The following is a 21,348-nucleotide window of genomic DNA, read 5'->3' on the forward strand; positions in this document are numbered from 1 at the left end:
AATTACGACGATCGTGTTGGCTGTCCAGCCACTGCTGCACTGGCAGTCGGACCGCCCCATTCCAAAATGGGCAGTTGATGGCCATTACACCGCTGCAGCCGCAAGGGAACCTGCCTTTACCTGGCGGTGGCGTGGCAGTCAGGGCCTCAGTGATAGGCTATTGGTGCCCCTGAGGCACCTCCATGCATATTACAAGTTTCAGGACTGCCAGCAGTGCAATTGAGGTCTTTCCTTCATGAAAAGGCTGGCGGTAGCCCATGTGCATGAATGCAGGGGGGCAGAACTTGTGCCCCCCTGTGTGCATGCAGCCAGTTCCTGCATGGCATGGACTTTACCATCCATGCCATGCAGGAATCTTTTTTGGCAATCCCATTGCGGTGGCCATTTTCAGAGGCACCGCCGCGGGACTGCCAAAAAAAGCATGCCAACAATAGGAAACTCATAACCTGGTGGGCACATGAGTTTGGCGGTGCGGGAGCAGGCCTCAAGCTCCGGCAACGCCAAACTCGGAATCAGACCCTGAGTGTTTGGCTTTCAGCCCAAAACCAGCACCTTTGAATATGTCTTTCGATTTTTACTTTCGTATTGGAAATTTTTGAAAATCGGAAAGGGCTCTATGTACGTGGCCTTTGTGGACCTAAAGTCAGCTTTAAACTTAGTTCCATGGGAAAAACTATGGGGTATCCTAATTAGGGGTGGGCGGAATTTGCGAAATCCACTTTCGCAAATTATCGCGAAAATGTTAAAAATTATCGCAAACACGCGGAAATATCGCGAAGATGCAGAAGTTTTTTTCCCGCATGTTCGCGAGATTTTCTGCATGGTTGCGGCTCGCCAACTTACCCATGTGGTTGCTCGCGGGCGCGGTCATCTTGTTTTCAGTTGTCTCGCGGTGCATGATCGCGAGAAGAAAGACGTGATCGCGCGACGCATGACGTCACTACGGGCGCGAACTGTCGCGAGACAGCGCAAATGGCTAAAAACAATACAACATCTCATGGAGAACGCGACCGGATCAAGAAAACTTGTCGGCGAACGCAGGGATTCAGGTAAGGCGATCGCGCGCGCGCGAGAATGTACTATTTTACAGCGCGAGCAAGAACCAAATTATCGCTAAGCTGCGGAATGCGGAAATTTTGACATTTTCGCGCTTTCCGCGGAACGCGAAAATGTCAAATTATCGCAATTTCAGCATGCCATTGGTTCTCTTGAATCTAGTGATGGCCTTTATTGAAGCAAAATGAGGCTAAAGGAGTTGCATGTAAAATGACTCTGAGATCTTTAGCTGATGATGACGGAATATTATTTAGGATATGCAAAGCTATAAACGATCATCTTTACTGCAGAAATAGTTACTGTTCCGTACCATGTTCCTATTGAGTATACACCCACCCACAGGAGCTAATAACAAAATCACTTAAAAAACATAGGGTGGGATAGAACTGCCTGCTGACATCTTTCCTCTAAGAGCTATCAGTTAAAAGGTTGACGTTAACAATCAACATCCCTTATAAAATGATCTCTCCTGATGCTTTTCAATGTGGTGCATTTGTCATGCTATTTAATTACTTCAGAGGACTTGTTGTACGCTAAGGTGGTCACAGTGGCGAATTTAAAATCTTTTTTGTGGCATTTTATTTACTTTCTACCACCAATAGCTTTGTTACTATATTCTGTTTGTGTATGTATATAAGTATAATTACAGCTCATGCACATCACACAGTATAAAGAAGGACATCAAAAAGCTGAGCAATGCTGGAATAGCCACTGTGATTCCTCTTAACTGTTGAAAGAAGTTCAGTCAACCTGACGGATCTCCTGCATAAAGATGAGGGTTATGGTGAACAGTGTTTAACAAGCTGTCAGTGCTGGGAAGGGGTAGTGTTACACCCCACCTCACTGTGTTCACACATGGTGCATTTTTTCTAAACCCTAAAAGGACGTTTTATGACTTTTTTTTGAAAAAAGGAAAACTGGCAAGTGTCTCCTACCCAACTCCGAGTTATGCTGAAGTAGGTAAAAGTGCTAGGAGTCAGACAAAACCTGTTAGAGGATCTCTCACCTGTAGGTGGTGTGTAGAACCCTGCATTGTACCCCAAACTCAGTACACAATGGTTAGTGTTTTACACTGTGAGATTGTTATACACTATTTGATGTTTCTCTCATAGCATATTTCAGCTGCCATAGTTGTGTTTATAAAAAGTGCATCAGGAAAATATTGCTTTTCCAGCTTGTTAATATGAGTCTCAAAAAACAAGCATTGCTGTCGAGCACACATTTGAATTAGCTGCACCGTTTAAACTAGTGGCCTGCTTTCTCGGCCTGCGCCTGCACTCTGATGCATTTAGTCCACAAGCAACGACCAAGTTAGTATACAACAGGACTTGTAATATAGGTAACATTAGAAAAATACTTATGGAAGCCTTGCAACACATTGCAAAGGAGAACCTTTAATACAAAGAGCGAAAATCAGCTCTGTCTCTCCTTTGTGATACAAGAGGGCATATTTACTAAAAAGTGGCGTATCGTATTGTTAAGCCAAGAAGGCTAACAACACACTTTGTCATTTTAGAAACACAGGGCTGCACTGTATTTATAAGAATACGGTGCAGCCCTGCGTTTCCCCCTGCGCTGGTATTAAATTAAGCTGCCTAATGCCATGCATGCACCGTTGCACCATAGTGCAAAGGTGCCCTTGTTGAGGGGAAGATTGTTTATGTGCAGGAAGGTCCCCCTTCCTGCACATAAACAATCTTTAAATGCCGTTTTGTAACTTCTATGTGCGCTGGTTAATAAAGCACATATAGAAGTTGCAAAACTGCATTTTTTTTAAATGATTGTTACTGTGCAGGAAGGGGATATTCCTGCTTGTAAACAATCATTGGCATTTTACTCTTTCCACGTGCGCTGCACAACGCTTCACACGTGGACACAGCAAAAACGAGGAGAAATAAAGCATTTTTCCTAATTTCGCCTGTTGAAGACCAGATTTTTCCTGCCTCCTATTTATGCTGCTCTTCTAAATAGGGGGCAGCGTCAAAATCAATGGGTGTTGTGGTGGAATGCCCACCACAACACCCATTGCCCACCCCTTTCACGCTAAGTGCAGCGTGAAAGAGTGCCTTATTTGCAAGGCAGCGCTAACCCACGTTAAGTTGCTTTACGCTGCCTTGTAAATAAAACAAACCTCCCATCACCATCAAACGTCACTAAAAGAGACGTGGTTGCAATAGGGGCCTATAAATATGCCACTAAGTCTCCTTAGACTGCCTCAAAGAGCACCTTTTATTTTGAAGATTGAGACCATAGTTGCATAAATGCATAAAACACAAACGTAGTTTATAATGGCTGAAAACTTGCAGCCCAAAGCATTTCACATATTTCTCCATCAGGCATTGATATAAATATAGATGATGACCAGCTGTTGTAGCTAGATCATTTGTCAGTGCTTTAGTTGTGAGATACACAAGTAGTATTAACATGAAGGGTTGTCTTGAGAATATGTATGGTCACTATGGGCACACATAAAAATGTTTCCTCTTGTCTGGCACCTAGTTAATCCTTTGACTCGGAGGAATCTATCTCTGCACTTTGCGAACAACCAGCAGTGTGACCGCCAAGTGCGAGTGTTGCAGTGGCTGTCTACAGTAAGCCGTCATGAAGAGCTTCTGGACTCTGAAAGGTAGGCGAATGCTTCTGCTGTAGCAATCTATTCTATAATCTATAAAGTGACTACAGTTGCAGGAATTCACAGCCTAATAGGATATTGTCTCAAAGCATTTGGCACCATACCCCTTCTGTGGGAATCCATGCTTGCTTCCATGTTACCTACCCATTACAAACAAAATACTTCCCAATGAACTATACATTTCCAAAATGTATTCACTCTGATTCAGGTTTTCATGTTTTTAATTTTATGAGTTCATTATTATCACTGCTTGTTGCATGTTTCCGATTATTTAGGGGCCAATAATGATGTCGGTTGGAAAACCTCTGAACTCTAGTCAGAAGCTTCCCAACCGTGGTCAGTGACTTTCCAGCAGACTCGGTCGGTTTGTGGCCCGAAGCCTGATTATGAGTTTGCGGTCGGAATGTAAAGCAGACGGTCATTCTGACTCAGTTCTGGCCAGCGCTCAGAGTGTTCCTGTCGATCGGAACCGCACCGTAATCACCTATGGATGGCGTTTGTGCCGTATTACGATGTTGGTTTCTGACAACCTTTCCGTGCTGGCCTTTCCGACATGGAAAGGCTGTCGGAAAGCGACTTTGGGGGTACCTAGCAGGGCCCCTTTGCCCCCGTGGTCTAAGGTCAGTGGTGAAGGGGGTACCTAGGGTACCCTCCCCCTGTGAAACCCTGCACTGTACGGCTGGTACCATTGTGCAGGGTTTTACAAATGCACTCATTTCTCTATAGGAGCCTGTATTATGGTCATTTTATGACCGTAACGCAAGCTCCCATAAAGAACAGTGGGAATTTGACCGAACGGTGGTCGGTCCCATCATAATCAGGCGGTCGGATCTGCCGACCTCAGGTCGGTCAGACCTGAGTCCAAGATGTTGTCTGTCGGTGGCAACTCCAACATCGTCATGAGCCCCTTAGTATTCAATTTGCAATGTTGAAGGTGAGCTGGTTATCGGAGCAGAAATAACAGTTGTGTACACGTGCACATTCCTCAGAATGTTAGTATGCATTGCCTATATTTTTAATGTTGGATTTTTTTGGCCCGGTTCACTGACAAAATATCAACCCCCCAAATATCCCCATACAAAAATATTGTGACATAAATATCAATGTCAAAAATATAGTTATGCTATACTTATCAAGTAAATTACAAACATTTCGAGAAAAAAAATCACTGTCTCTTATATCATTGTATAAAGTATTGTTTCTTTAAATATATATATTTGTAAATAGTAAACATTAAATATATTATTAATGACACTAATGTAAAAAAATATATATGTAATAGTTAAAAAAAAATTTAAAAAAATATTTTCAAAAAGTAAAACACACATATATATAATAATATATATATTTATTTACATATAGCTAATTAGAAAATATTATTAAACTAATAATTTGTATTTATAGTATAATCATTTTTGTAAAGGTAATAAGATATATATATATATATATATATATATATATATATATATATATATTACCTACTGGCGGTCGCCAGTAGATAGTTATAGTTAGGACCGTGTTTCCATAGGAAATCCGCAACATTCTATTTGGAATAACTTTGGCGTCGGTCGACGAATCCTCGCGAAATTGTCAAAATAGGTGGGGCGCTCCGCTCCGCTCCTACCCTGAAAGTCTCGGGAGGATTCGTCAAGCGGGGGCTGAGAAAAAAGGGGGTCCCAAAACGCGTTTTCCCCATGCAATTTTCCATAGGGACCTTTAGTCCAAGGTACAGCCCGAACGGCTGAACAGAATTACTTGAAATTTGGCAGAGAGGTAGTCCTCAGCTCAGGGATGTGCCTTTTGCATATATGGAGTCAATCTGTTCAGTAGTTCCTGAGAAAATCAAAAGTAAAATCATATATATATGTGGGCGGAGCCTAACCACACATCTCATCCTGAGATCTGATTGGCTGTCAGCACTTCATCCAAGAAGTGTTGGCAGCCATCTTGGGACCAATATACATGATAGCACCTCATTAAAAAGCATTGCAGTTAATAGAAGGCTTTAAGACTTTAGTTACATTATAAATCATTTGTTGATGGTACCATACTCATTTTATGAATTGTGGTTTGTTCTAAGGTGATTTCACCATGTGAAAAAGCCTTCTGCTGGGAAATCATGATTGAGAGAAAAATATTTTCTCATGCTTTTCCCACAGAGGTTTGGAAGGTGATCTATAAGCTAAACTGAGAGCTTATTTTCTGTAAATTCACATTATCTTTCTCAGTCATGTGAGAATGAAGTCTGACATTCTCAGTAAAACATGTACATCCAACAAGGGCAGAGACTGTCAGTTGATTCCTTTGTTGTGTTCTACTGCAGCTTCCCAGAGTGTTCCAAAGAACGACTAGAGCGCTAACAGTCCTACTTATGATAAACGTATGGCACACCTGAAGCCATCTTGCTTGGATTAAAGTGGTAACTCTTAAAACATTTAATTTAAAAAGGAACAAAATGAGGGGGTTCATTTTTCCATAAAAAGTATGATTAGTGCTGCAGAAAGAAAAATAGGGCTCATTTTGAGTGTTCAGTAAATCTTTATTTCGCTGATTAAAAATCAACATAAAAAGTACAAAATACAAATACAATATACAGTGTACAGTATATTTACATTGAATCTGAGCCGACGGACATTAAAAACAGGTTAAAAACGAAACTTTAAAAAGGCACTTCTCAAATCCTCTTCTATTTCATTAAAAAATTCTGACATGCAGACTGAAACATGCACTTTCAATACCAGCAGCAGTTTTCCCTGGTGAGCAGTAGCTTCACTACAGTGATCTAATGAGCAAAAAGAGTGCTAACATTCTGAATTTATGGCAAATGTGTGACACATCTGAATGCCTTCTTGATAGAATCAAAGTAAAAAACAGAAAGTATTTCCTACTGAGGAGACTGCAGTAAATGAGGAAATTAGGAAACTTCATAACAAATAAGTCTCCCAAGATGGCCACCAGAGACAAAAGAGCCCAAATGTAGCCCAAATATCACCCAGATGTAGCCCAAGTATAGCCCAATGACAGAATGTCCCAGAGTGTTCTTAAAAACAAGTAGAGCGCTTACTGTCTTCATTATGACAAAAGTATGGCACACCTGAAGCCATCTTGATTGGAATAAACTGGTAACACTTAAAACATTTAATTTAAAAAGGAACACAATGAGGGGGTTCATTTTGCCATAGAAATTATGATTAATGCTGAAGAAAGAAAATGAGGGCACATTTTGAGTGACTTCTCAAATCCTCTTCTATTTCATTAAAAAATTCTGACATGCAGACTGAAACATGCACTTTTAATACCAGGAGCAGACTTCCATGGTGAACAGTAGTTTTACTACAGTGATCTAATGAGCAACTAGAGTGCTAACATTCAGAATGTATGGCAAATGTGTGACATATCTGAATACCTTCATGATGGAATCAAAGTAAAAAACTGAAAGCATTTCCTACTGATTAGACTGCAGTACATGAGGAAATTAGGAAACTTCATAACAAATAAATCTCCCAAGATGGCCACCGGAGACAAAAGAGCCCAAATGTAGCCCAAAATCACCCAGATGTAGCCCAAATATAGCCCAATGACAGAAGTGTGCAAAACACTTATTATTTTGTGTTTTTGCAGTGTTATATAGTGCAGACTTGTCAGGTATTGGAGTGCTTTACATGAGCATTGGTTACATCACACAAGAACAAATTCATTTTGGTTGTAGACATGGGGAGACTAAGTGATTTGACCAGAATCACAGAATGTCGAGCTGAAGCAGAAACTCCAACCTGGTTCCCCAGTTGCAAAGTCTGCAGTTCTGGAAGTAACACCACATCCTCTCCCCTAAGTGCAACATTTAATCAAGTGGTCAACTGGATAAAAAAACATAAAGATAACAAATAATTTAAAAGTGCTTTGTCGCTATTTGAAAACTCAGAAAATATGTCCTTATTTTAGTCTTTTAGAGCACTAACCATAATTTTGATGCCAATAAGACCCTCTCATATATGTAATTTCTAAAGGAAATGCTCTAGGTATTACAGTTTTGATTACATCAAGATGACGTCAGGCGTTCCACCCTTTTGTAATAAATATAGAATGTTAGCAATCTAGTTGTTCATTAGGATACTGTTGAGAGGCAGAGGCCAGGGGCACGGACTCTGAAAATTGAAGGCAGGTAGGAGGGTGCAAAGGCATCAATTTAACCACACTGAGCAGGCAGGAAGGGCCGTGGCAGCACAACAGACTATGGAGGGCAGTGGAAAGGGGGGCAGGGGCAACACACCAACAATACAGGACTTGCAAGAGAGGCTGTGGCAATGTAATAGACAATTGTGGGCAGAAGGAAGAGGCAATGGTAGTACAACCATACATGCCAACAGACCCGATTAAGCCAGGAAACGTCCAATGTTTTTAAGCTCAAATGGGCTTTATTTGATCTGTCTCCTGTCTACAATCTCCTCTTTTTCAATGTAACTCAAAGGGGAAAATCAATACCCCAGTTTTTTTTCAAAATCTCCCTCTTACCAAGTTCAAAATGTTCGCAAGTATGGTACATTGGATCATGGAAGGAAATGGGGTAGGGACATGGACTTGGATAACAGAGGACAGGAGGGACATGGAGAGGTGCACCAAACTGACCCTGCAGGGCAGGCATCAGGGTTTGCAGCAGCACAATACACCACACAGGGCATGCGGGACGGGAGTGCAGCACAACAATCCATAGAAAGCAAGAGGGAGGGGACAGGACCATGCACATGGACAACAGAGAACAGAGGGGCAAGAGGCAATGGTAGCTAGCTGACCATAATGGACAGACAGGAGAGAAAGCTGCAGCATAACAGACCATAAAGGGCAGGAGGGACGGATCAGGAGCATTACAATGGAACAGACAAGCCAGGAGGGAGGGAGTAGGGGTCTGCACATGTAAACAGAGGGCTGGGGGCAAGGGGGCAGGGCAGGAGCAGCAAGATAGCCATGGAGGTCAGGCAGGATGGGCACTAGAAGCAAGACACACCATGAAGAGCAACAGTGAGACTGTGATGGCATACACACAGACCATAGAGGGAAGGTGGGAGGGGGTCAGGGGCAGCTAACTGACCACACAGGGAAGGTGGGAGGGCCATGGCAGCACAGAAGACCATGCATGGCAAGTGGGAGGGTTAGTGGCAGCACAATGGCTATGATGGGCAAGAAGGAGGGCGCAGGGGCATGCACAAAGGACGATGGAGGATAGAAGGGAGGGTCAGGACCTGTGCACAGACAAGAAAGTTCAGGGGAAGGGGCCTCACAACAGACCGCACAGGGTAGGCAGGAGGAGCAGTTGCAGCACAACAGACCAGGGAGGGCAGAAGGGTGTGGCAGTACAATGGACCATGTAGGACAGGAGGAAGAGGATAGGGGCATGGCATGTGGACAGGCAGGGTGGCAGGGACAGGTTACAGTCATCTGACAATGCTAGGCAGGTGGGAGGGGAGTGGCAGCTCAACAGAACACTCAGAGTAGATAGGAGTGGCAGGTCCATGGAACATGGTGGGCAAAAAGGATGGAGCAGGGACATGCACAAAGACATCGGAGGGCAGGGGGAAGGAGAATAGGGGCAGCAAGCTAAGCACAGAGTTTAAGCAGGAGGTCAATGATGGGGCATAGAATTGGGCAATGGAGGGCAGGAGGAGTGGACTGGTACATCATACTAAATTGAGGGCAGTGGCAGCACATCAGACCATGCATGGCAGGAGGGAGGAGGCTAGTCCATGGATTCACACAACAGAGGATAGGGAGGAGGGGGCTGGGGCAGCAAGCTAACTGTTCAGAGAAGGCGGGTATTAGGAACTTTATTTTTTTTTAAAACGTGTGTCTGTGCGAACTACTTAAAATATGAACAAGTATGCAGCATAATCTCACTTTTATTCAGGAAGAAGAGGACGTTTGTGACTGTGACTCCGGGCTCACTTGGCAGAAACACCCCCTGACCCTCCAACCCCTATCGCAAAATGTAATGCCCGTGAAAAGGGTAGGTGAACACAGTGTTATATAGAACATAGTCCTGAGAGCACGATTGAAAATGAAAACTAGATATAGTGTATGGTATAAACTATGCACCAAAAAGTGTGATATAAGATGAACCGGGCGTGAAATATAATATGCAATACATTGTGCGCAATGACAGATTCATTGGAGAGCGCGAGATAGCACAGGCATTAGCGCGTGCTATGCGATATGCGCCTTGGAGTGTAATATGCACAGGGCAGTGTTGTGTAACCTAACTAGTCTCCAAAGTTGTAATATAAAATATGTGCTGGGGAGTGTAACGTTGCATATGCACTGTGACAAAGATATGGATCCCAGATTGTAATATGTATGGCATAGCACTGTGCGTTATAACATAGGCATCGAGGAAGGCACGTTAGATGGGGCAATATAACCCGTGTGAAGACAAGTGTGGCATGACATATTCACGGGGTGGTGTTACAGTGCACATGGGCTAGAGAGCGTCATAGCATATGCACTAGCTAGTGGAATACAACACAGGTTGCGGAACACTAGAGGCACAGGTCACATGTAATGGAAAAAGGACAGACCACACACCTTGCCATGAAGGATTACATTTCAATAATGAGCCCACATACATTGAGAGTATGCAGATATGTCCTTGTTTTGAAACTCCGTGTCGATGCATACACACACACCTTACGTCGGATTCCACATGTGGCATGGTATGCGTAACACTGTGCCATGGCCATCTACACACAGACACATGTTGGTTGCAGCAACTGCAGATGCATTTGACCAAACACCTACAGCAAGCTAATGGGAACACACGACACATACATGACATAGTCACATCGTGCAACGCGGGTAGTCACATGTCAGGTGTGAAAACCCCTGTAGCTGGCATCAGGGGACAGTTGCGTGTGTTGTTGACTGTGCCATGGCAGTGACACTTTTCACAAGTGTTCTGTACTACATGCACACATGTCAAAGGAGTGAAGGGGATGTCTGGCACATAGTCCACCATCACACATGACATCTGTACACATCTCATCATATATCTATTGCCTTCACAACTCAGGAGTAATGTGCCACATTACAGCCTGACACACCTGTGCCCCACACATGTAGTAGTGCACTGACAATGCCTTGATGTCCAGCCTTGGACAAGTATGTCAGCTCTATTCCTTTCTGTGTGCTGCCTGTCACCACTGTCAGGTGTGGAATGCACCGTACATGCGCTCTGAGGGCGTGTGTACGTTCCCCATCACTATGGGAGTGCTGCCGCAGGCCTACCCATAGAGAAACGTCCCGTACACGCGCGTGTACGGGGCGCATCACTATGGGTACGCATACGCGAGCAAAGCCATAGTGAAACGGCCCGTACACGCGCGTGTACGGGGCGTATCACTATGGGTACGCATACGCGAGCAAAGCCAAAGTGAAACGGCCCGTACACGCGCGTGTATGGGCCGTTTCACTATGGCTTTGCTCGCGTATGCGTACCCATAGTGATATGCCCCGTACACGCGCGTGTACGGGCCGTTTCTATGCATTTGGGGAGCCCTAGGGCCCTGGAACTCACCGTACCTGTGTGTGAATGTCCTAATTACATAGGGGACACATGAGGGACAAGTATAAAGCCCTACATGCATGCTGGTTGTCATGGAGACCGAGTTTAAAGTTTGAATTTTTTTCATCAGGTGCCCAGCTAAAGTCGGTTTGAAAGAATCTACATTGTTGCAAAGTGGATGTTGAGTTGACATCATGCTCAATAAAAAAAAAAGAGCAAAGCCACTGACTGTGGTAGGTTTAAAGGGATTGGAGGAAACATAGGATGCAAATGTGAGTGACCAATCACTCTGTACTCCTGTGAATGAAACAGGGCAGCAAGGTAGATATAAGGCAGCCAGGTCCCATGAGAGAGCACTTGCCTGCACATCCTTTGATTCAACTACACTGCTGCTGCTCGTGAATCCTCTGGCACCATGTCCAGGTCTGTGGAGAGGGCCCAGCCTTTCACCCAGGAGGAGAACCAAGCCCTGCTGGATGTCATCCTCCCACAGTACCCCATGCTGTATGGTCGACCAGTGGTTCAGGTGAGTGCTGAGTCCACTAGCAAAAACTGTGCCCCTTTATTGTGACAGTTACTTGGGCCATTGTGTCCAGGTGTAACACACATGCAATGTACTGTAGGGTGGGTCCCGGGTGGGGGAATGCCTAATGTCTCCCAGCCAGAGCATGCTGTGGTGCATGTCTGCTCTCCTCACTTGCATTGTGTGTACTGTGACAATCACTGCATGTGGCAATACACATTCTGCCTGTCTAATCCTCCTGGGAATGTTGTTACTACAGTCCTTATGTGAATCTGTGGTCCCCCAGTGTGACAGGTGGCAGTACCCACAGATGTGTGTTTGTTTAGTGTACATGTGCTGAGAGTGTCCAAATGATGTGTTTGTCCCCTGGACATTGGTGTGTGTGTGTAAGTCCCCTGTCATGTGGGTGAGTGCATAAGTGGAGTGTAGCACCCCAGCTGCATGAGGGATGAATATACCCTGCCCATCTGATGTGAGCAGGGAGCGGTGCTGTGTGTCTGCGGTGATGGGCCAGCCCCACACCTGTGACACCCCACAGTGTAGTGGCACATGTGCAGAGTGAGGTGTGTAGCTGCAGTTGGCAATGGCAGGTGATTGTCCTGTGGCTGTGTGTGTCTGTGTACTCTGCTGAGGGCGCCTCAGGGGCCTGTGGCATGTGACTGCTTTGAGGTGCTGCACATAATCCTGGTGTCGCTTGTGATGCACAGTGTGAGCCTGGATGATTGATTGTGTCGTACCCCTCATGCCACCTGTGTACTCTACAATGCCACCTAGTGCTTTTTGTCTTCCACAGAGGAAAGTGTCCCTATGACACAGGTGTAATGAGTGTGATGCATTCTATGCCCTGTTAAAACCAGCCAAATTGTTTTAATGTATGTCTCTGTGACATGTCGCAGGTGTTTTGATGATGTCTCACTTTTTCATCCTCACAGGCAGGCGCCTGTGCCAAGGAGCAGATCTGGAAGGACGCCGTCAGTGCCGTGAGACAGACGGATGGTCGGAAGCGGCGCCTAGCCCAGGTGAGGAAACGCTGGCATGATATCCGGTGCTGGACGCGGAGGATCGCACGGGTCCTGCTGGGGGAATCACCTGTGAGCCAAAAGAACCATGGGCGCCACCGTCTGACCCACATCCACAAGCGTGTGCTGGCGGTCGTCTTCCCTGACATGGACAGGCGCTTACGGGAAAAGCAGCAGCAGGAAGGGGGTAGGTACATGTGTGTTTGTTGTGTGTCACCAGCATTTGTAAGTGCACAGTTGCATGGATACACTGCCAGGGTTTACATGTGCAGTGCAGTTCCTGGCCCCCAAAGTGTAGCGGTGCTGTCCTTCCTCCCTTCCCCTCCTTGGCATGTGTCCCCTGGTCTGTGTGTAGTCACACTTGCACAAGGTTATCTAGGCTGCCAGTTTATCGATGTGCCCAATGCTTGCAGCTGCATGTGTGGGGGTGGTGTGTAACAGGTTTTGGGACCTTGCCTGTGCCCTGTCCAGTTCAGTACTTGTGGGGTCCATGTCAGTTGTCACTGATGCTGAGTCCAGACATAGGAGTGTGTCTCTAAAGTGTATTGCTTTACAGCATGCATGTCCTATGTTGTGGCCTGTGACATGATGTGCATGAGTGTGAGATATGCAGAGTGCAGGGATGGTGGCTTGTGTTGCAGTCATTACCATTCAGGACCAAGGAGTAGTGTGGCCACTACTGTCCCCTGGGGCATCTTTTCCTAGGTATCATGTGTGTAATCCAAAAATGTCGACAATCTCTGTGTCTACAGCATAGGTTGTGCTCTGTGCCATTGTACCCTGGCACCATTTGTGTCTACGTAAACTCTGCTACATGTGTCCACTGTACAGGCTGACCAAATGTCCCTTGTTCATACTCACGGGGGCCAGTGCCTGTGTGTCTTGCTAAAATGATCTGATGATGGCCATTTGTAGATGATGTATTTGTACCGGCGCACCAGGGGTATTTGGTGTCCAATCAGGATTTCTTGCAGGCCATGTGTTTTTATTCCAGCTTAAGAGATGTAAGTGCTTCCTGTGTCTCAATAAATTGTCTAATGTAGGGGGGGGTTGGTGCGGGCAAGGCCTACATGTCAAAACCTGAAGCCTCCTTGCTAGGTCTGGCCAGTGTGTGATGTTTGTCTGGACATACACTCAAGGTGCAGTGACCCATTAATGTTGGGCATGTTTTTAAGTATTGCCTTTGCAGCATGTGCCTACAGTTAATAGACATGGTTCCTGCTCATCCCTTTTTACGCCAACGCTGTGTGCTGCAGATGCTGTGCTGGATTGTCCCCAGTGCCTGGCTCCTCTGTCCAAATCCATATCATGTGATTTGCTATTGTGTCATGCTCTCCATAGTTGGTCAGTGGCATGGTGGGCCAACCAACTGTGTGTTGCAGGGCCTACATATGTGCCTTGTATTGTAGATGTTACTCATGTTGCTTTTCAGGCTATGCACTGTGACCTATGTGGATTTGAGTCATGTGACATTTGTATACAGGTGTCTGATTATTTCCTGTCTCTTCATTTTGCCCACAGCATCGTCGGGGGACACCGAGGGAGACACTGGCACGGACCGTGAGGAGGGAGCGGGCACCAGTGCCAGCAGTGCAGAGTTGTCTGGCACATCGAGTGGCACGGAGGCCGACGGGAGTGCAGCGGAGGACCTGTCCAGTCAATCCACCACCGACTATGACGCAGACGGGTCTGAGGCTGAGCACTCCGAGGGGGCGGTGGCTGGTCCCACAGCTGACACCAGCGCTCCATCACTACCCGCCCCCTCCATTCCGATCACCGGCCTCCCACTTGCTCGTGTCCCTTCCCGCCGTGCTCGGTCAGCACGTGTCTCCTTCTTGCCAGGCACCGCACCCCCTGCCCCTGTCTCCACTGCTGCCACCAATGCCGAGTCTGTGGACATCCTGCGGCAGTTGCGGGTTGGTCAGACTGCGACGCTTAATGTCCTCCATGGCCACAGCCAAGTGCTCAATCAGATGGAGGCATACTTGGAGGACATTTCAGCCGCGCAGTCTGACCAACGCAACTTGCTGAGGTCCATAGACTCGACACTGACTGCAGCAGTGGGTCTCCTGCAGCGCTACGTCCCACCCCCTACCCCTGCCCCATCCACACTTCCCACTCCCATGCCTGTCCCACGTACACCCAGACGTCAGCATGCACACACAACACCAGACACAGGCACCACACCAGCAGGGCAGAGCAAGCGCACACCTCCTGGCACGCACACACAGGGTGAGGTAGGCACACCCACTGGGTCGGGGGCAAACGTAAGTCACGCAGCCAGATTGGGAGTCCGCATTCTGCCAAATCCACTTCCTCCAAATCCACTCCCCCCAGCTCTCCTGGCCACGAATCCAGCAAAGATTCCTTCATGGCCGCTCTGTCCCTGAGCCCAACAGTGACACCACCCAGCAAGCGGGCAAAGGAATCCCCGGTCAGGGTAGTTGAGTGCCCCCCCCTGTCCACACCCTCCCCCAGTGGCGCTGCGACCCATTCCTCTGCCCCCCCCTCCTTGGGGCCTGTGGTTCCTTCGGGTGCAGGGGATACACTGGGGGACCTTGCTGACGTGTGCAGCGCCATACTCACCACCTCCTTTGGCGCTGCCCCAACCCCTGTGGTGGAGTCCTCCGTCCCTGCACCCACAACGCCTGCCCTTGCCCCTCCTGTCCCTGCGGTGCCTGGTCCTTCCCCCCCACATGATGCCCCCCTGCCCCCCCCCCCTGTGGAAGACAGGGTGGTCTGAACTGTGCAGGCAAGCTAGGGGACATGCGTCCCACTGTGTCCCCATCCAGCTGTGACTAATGGACTGCCCTATGGGCTTTGTAAATATTGAACTTTATCCACGCAAACATTTTTTACTAATGCTGAATAAAGCCATTTTTTTTTTCTTACAACACTACTGCTTTTGTGGTATTGCTGTTAGTGGGGCTGCTCCATGATTTTGGGTGGTGATCATGTGTTGGGTGTGTGGGAAATGTAGTAGTGTGCTGGTCATAGGGGGGACCCTGGTATCTGTGTGCCATCACAAGGTGTTAGCTAAGTTTCTTTGTTCATGTAAGCAGTTACTGCATGGTGTCATTGTCCCAAGGTGTGTTCCTTCCTCTGTGTACCCTGACATCTTCCCTGCAGGGTGTTTCCAATATGTTGCGCTGAGCTGTGTCTACATTAGCTGGGTGTGTGACGGACCCCTTCAACTTTGGCCATGCATGCAGTGCGATGTCGCCACCTGCATCATTCGTGGCATCCTGGATGATCACTGTACTTGTGTATGTAGTCTGTTGACATGACTTCATGTGGACATGTTCCCTTTTAGGCAGTATGCATATGTGTACTCCCAGCCTCGCACACATGTGTTACATGTACTACAGGGTCTTTGTGCACCTGACTGACAATTGTGGCAATTGGATCTGTGGGTACTCCACCCTTTTTCTTTCCATGGGCACTGCTGGGAGGACTCTGCACACACCCCTCCTGCGTCTGGGCACTGCTGGGAATGATAGGCACACACCCCTCCTGTGTCTGGGCACTGCTGGGAGGACTCTGCACACACCCCTCCTGTGTCTGGGCACTGCTGGGAGGACTCTGCACCCACCCCTCATATGTCTGGGCACTGCTGGGAGGACTCTGCACCCACCCCTCCTGTGTCTGGGCACTGCTGGGAGGACTCTGCACACACCCCTCCTGCGTCTGGGCACTGATGGGAATGATAGGCACACACCCCTCCTGTGTCTGGGCACTGCTGGGAGGACTGTGCACACACCCCTACTGTGTCTGGGCACTGCTGGGAGGACTCTGCACCCACCCCTCCTGTGTCTGGGCACTGCTGGAAGGACTCTGCACACACCCCTCCTGCGTCTGGGCACTGCTGGGAATGATAGGCCCACACCCCTCCTATGTCTGGGCACTGCTGGCAGGACTCTGTACACACCCCTCCTGTGTCTGGGCACTGCTGGGAGGACTCTGCACCCACCCCTCCTGTGTCTGGGCACTGCTGGGAGGACTCTGCACACACCCCTCCTGTGTCTGGGCACTGCTGGGAGGACTCTGCACACACCCCTCCTGTGTCTGGGCACTGCTGGGAGGACTCTGCACCCACCCCTCCTGTGTCTGGGCACTGCTGGGAGGACTCTGCACACACCCCTCCTGTGTCTGGGCACTGCTGGGAATGATAGGCACACACCCCTCCTGTGTCTGGGCACTGCTGGGAATGATAGGCACACACCCCTCCTGTGTCTGGGCACTGCTGGGAGGACTCTGCACACACCCCTCCTGTGTCTGGCCATGTACGCTCCATACATACACGGGTGGGGGTACGGTCCGTACATACACTGGTGGGGTGGGGGTACGGTCCATACATACACTGTTGGGGTGGCGGTACGCTCCATACGTACGCGGGTGGGGTGGGGGTACGCTCCATACATACACTGTGTACATACACTGTGGGGGTGGGGTACGCTCCATACGTACGCGGGTGTGGGTAGGGTTCGTACATACACGGGTGGGGGTACGCTCCAAACATACGCGGGTCTGGGTACGCTCTATGCATACACGGGTGGGGGACGGTCCGTACATACACTGGTGGGGTGGGGGTACGGTCCGTACATACACTGGTGGGGTGGGGGTACGGTCCGTACATACACTGGTGGGGTGGGGGTACGGTCCGTACATACACTAGTGGGGTGGGGGTACGCTCCATACATACACTGTTGGGGTGGGGGTACGCTCCATACTTACGCGGGTGTGGGTAGGGTCCGTACATACACGGGTGGGGGTACGCTCCGAACATACGCGGGTCTGGGTACGCTCTATGCATACACGGGTGGGGGTACGCTCCGAACATACGCGGGTCTGGGTACGCTCCATGCATACACGGGTGGGGGTACGGTCCGTACATACACTGTTGGGGTGGGGGTACGCTCCATACATACACTGTTGGGGTAGGGGTACGCTCCATACGTACGCGGGTGTGGGTAGGGTCCGTACATTCACGGGTGGGGGTACGCTCCGAACATACGCGGGTCTGGGTACGCTCCATGCAAACACGGGTGGGGGTACGCTCCGAACATACGCGGGTCTGGGTACGCTCCATGCATACACGGGTGGGGGTACGGTCCGTACATACACTGTTGGGGTGGGGGTACGCTCCATACATACACTGTTGGGGTGGGGGTACGCACCATACGTACGCGGGTGTAGGTAGGGTCCGTACATACACGGGTGGGGGTACGCTCCGAACATACGCGGGTCTGGGTACGCTCCATGCATACACGGGTGGGGGTACGGTCTGTACATGCACTGTTGGGGTGTTGGTACGCGCTGTACATACACTGGTGGGGGTGCGGCCCGTACCCGGGCCTTTGGAACATGGGTACGGGCCGTACCGCCATTGTTGGGGTGACGTAGGGGTGGGCATGGTACGACTCGTACCCACGCTCTTAAGGCGTGGGTACGGTACGTACCGGACTTGTTGTGTTGCCGGTTCGCGTGTACATCCACTTCCGTTGCTGGACACGCCCCCACCCCCTCGCAGTGACCAGGCCCTGAAGGTCAGGTATGTCCAGGGCATGTATGATTTGTGACTTGGGTGGGGGATTTGTGTCCTGCCCCTGCCCCCCCCCCCCCCTTTGCCCCTGGGTGTTGTTCTGACCTTCTGCGGCGTCTGCGTCGGTTCCTGTAGAGCAGGTGGACTGCTATGAGGGCTGGCATGACACGTAGGTTCGGGTCCATGGCTGTCCGTCGCGTACAGGTGCTCCTTGCGCGCGTCGTCCTGATTTCCCGGCAGTTTTTGGCAGTCGGAGAATTTTATCCGTGCGGGGTGACGTCGGTGCGAATCGTACATCCTGGTTTGTGAAACGCAGCCTGAATGCGTCCCGACGTCATGTCGGCGCGTTCCCCGGATCACATTTGTATGTATATTTTCGTCGGTCGGTGTTTTGTACGAATCGTACGGATATGGAGTGTCCGTGCGATTCGTACTTCCATGTTTGTAATGTTTTTTTCCCGGGTACGAGTCAGACGGAAAAAATGCTCCGTCCGACGGTTCGTACCCGGTTTCTCCAGGATCGGAATCGGCACCATACTATGTTGGGCTGTTCAAGGTTGAGCAGGTTTTGGGCCAAAGTTGTAGTGCACATAATAGTATGGACAATTGGATGATAGACTAGAAAGTACAAACTAATCTGGTTTTTCATCATGGCATCAGTCTTCAATTGTGGACATGCAGTTAGTATAATGTGTTTTTAAATAGTGTAACCTTGATTTTAAAAATAATTTCCCATGTATTTATAACTCTTTCAGAAGCATCGAAACTCCTAATTTATGGTTTGCTGGTGCTGATTCCCTTCGTCCTGATCTGAAGCCAGTGCCAGAGTTACAGAACTGGCAGGACACCATTGGACGCCATGTTGCACCCGATCTACCACAGAAGGAAATGGCTAGGCAGAACGCCATACATGGTGAGCAGTCCAATTCATTGTCTGATTTCTGATTCAGGCTTTTTTGGTGCATGTTACAAAGCATTGTTCGAATTGTATTTGTTTTCCAATGAGCAGCTACAGATGCAAAATAACTATACTATTAAAGATGAGGGAGCAATGTACAAAAATTGCTTTTCCCAAATTGGGATTCTTACTGAAAGTCTGAAACGCAATTCGGAAAATGTAATCCCTAATCCCTAGTGGGTCACAAATTGACCTTCCTCATTAATATTAATAGGTAATTCGCAGTATGCGACCCATTAGGAATGATAGCCATCACATGGATGGTGGCCTGCTGGGGTCAGCACACCACCATGTCTGTGATTGCTTTTTAATAAAGCAATCTTGTTTTCTCTAAGTGCAGCCCGTTTACTTTCAAGGAAAATAGAAAATGAAACTTTTAAGTTTTGTGGGACCACTGCCTACTCCTAAAATATATTTTTGTTTACATTCTCAAAAGGGATGTGGATCTTTTGTGTCCCCTTCCCATTTGCAAATGGTTACCACTGCATTTTAGTAGTGGGTAAAAATGCATGTTTTGCAACCTGTTGTTCAGCTGCAAAACATTAACACTACTGCAAATTGATAGTTGAAAGGGACCCCTAAACACACTCCTTCCAACTACCAAATCACTTAATCAAATTTCGATTTGGTAGTTACTGAATTGCAATTTGGCATTTGTACTTTAAAACATGTTTTTGCTGTTGCAAACAAGCTGATTTGTGATTCAGCCTGTCTATCACCTCAAAAACATATTTGACATATGGCCCTAAGCCAGCATTTGCATTACATTGCCTCAGATGCACGGGAGCCCATTTATTTTGGTCACTGGTAGAGTGAGATTTATCCTAAAGCAAATACCCTTTCTCTCAGGACATACTATGCCGTACTGGAGAGATCCGCCTCAGCAATGAGTCTGACTGGTTTCCAGCCTCAACCGTACTAGTAGGCAATTGTTCTTTAAATGAGAATTATAAAAAGCTTGGTGTAGCAGCAAGGATTCTATTAGAAAATAAATAGTCTAACATCTTGAAAATATTGATTCGGGCGTGCACGGTATCGGGGAAACAAAGCTTCCAAAAATTGTTCTGAGCATTTTTTCCCGTAATGGAAAAGACATGAACACTCACTCCACTCTATACAAAAATAAATCTGGAAGAGAGAAAGGGAAATGTGGAAGCTGAAGTAAATGGCTATCTTGATGAGTTACATTGGGTCTTACATCATATGTGTCACCTTCTGTCAGTTCAAGCTGTTGAGTTCATAGCATGTTGCATTTTGAGACTCACTATTTTAGGTATGGGCTCAAAAAAACTCAGTAGGCATCCTACCATTGGCTAATAAGAAAATACTGTGCTTTTACATGGGACTGTAGCTTGGTCAGTAAGATTGGGGGAAGGGGTGAGCGTCAGATTTTCTCAAAACGAGGCTGGCATATAATGTTTAAATACATCATACGAAAACCAGGGTGCATGAGAGGGTACTAAGGGGCAGTGGAAGGGAGAGGAATGAGGATCGATAGGAGCACTAAGGGGGAAAACACAATATTTTGTAAAATAATCAATGTTTTTGAGGACGTTCGAAACAGAGAGTGAGAGAGTGTGTGCATTTTTGTCTGCGCGTATGGAAAAATTCCTGCTGAAATCCGACTGACACCTCACAATACCCGACTGAAAGCACCTGTCCCCAACTATTTATCAGAAGATACATTTATCACTGGGGTGTAATGCCTCAACCCCCCCCCCCCCCAAGCTAAACCCCTGCTTTTATACTTTAACGGATCTAAGTGGTGCGTAAAGTGATTTGTCAGTCACTGTGTCCCTTTGAAGTTAATGTATTGCTTATGACCTGAGAGCCAGTTGACTCTAACCAGGGTCTGACCTCTTCCGCGTGTTAGTTTTTCATGTGCTGAGAAGAACCAAAATCACTCCATGGATCTAACCAGAGAAATTCCATGCTCATAGTTGGCCTTCGTATCTTCATCCTTGTTAGTTAGAGATGACCCTGTGTGACCTGTTACCTGCGAATAATTATAATTAGTTTTTATTACAAGGTTGATTCTCCCTAAGCTGCCTTTGAATTAGTGGTAGTTC

General features: G+C 47.6%; 1 protein-coding gene across 1 annotated transcript in view; it reads left to right on the forward strand.

Annotated features, from left to right (window-relative positions):
- Positions 1-3,530: 3,530 nt before the first annotated feature.
- Positions 3,531-21,348, forward strand: part of LOC146772748 (rho guanine nucleotide exchange factor 11-like) — a 249,882-nt gene continuing 232,064 nt past the window's right edge. Inside the window, 2 exon segments of the mRNA XM_085637026.1 lie at positions 3,531-3,682; positions 19,077-19,234. Coding sequence (XP_085493152.1) covers positions 3,531-3,682; positions 19,077-19,234 — 310 coding nt within the window.

The sequence above is a fragment of the Triturus cristatus genome, chromosome 12 (genome assembly GCF_964204655.1).
Source record: "Triturus cristatus chromosome 12, aTriCri1.1, whole genome shotgun sequence".
NCBI lineage: Eukaryota > Metazoa > Chordata > Amphibia > Caudata > Salamandridae > Triturus > Triturus cristatus.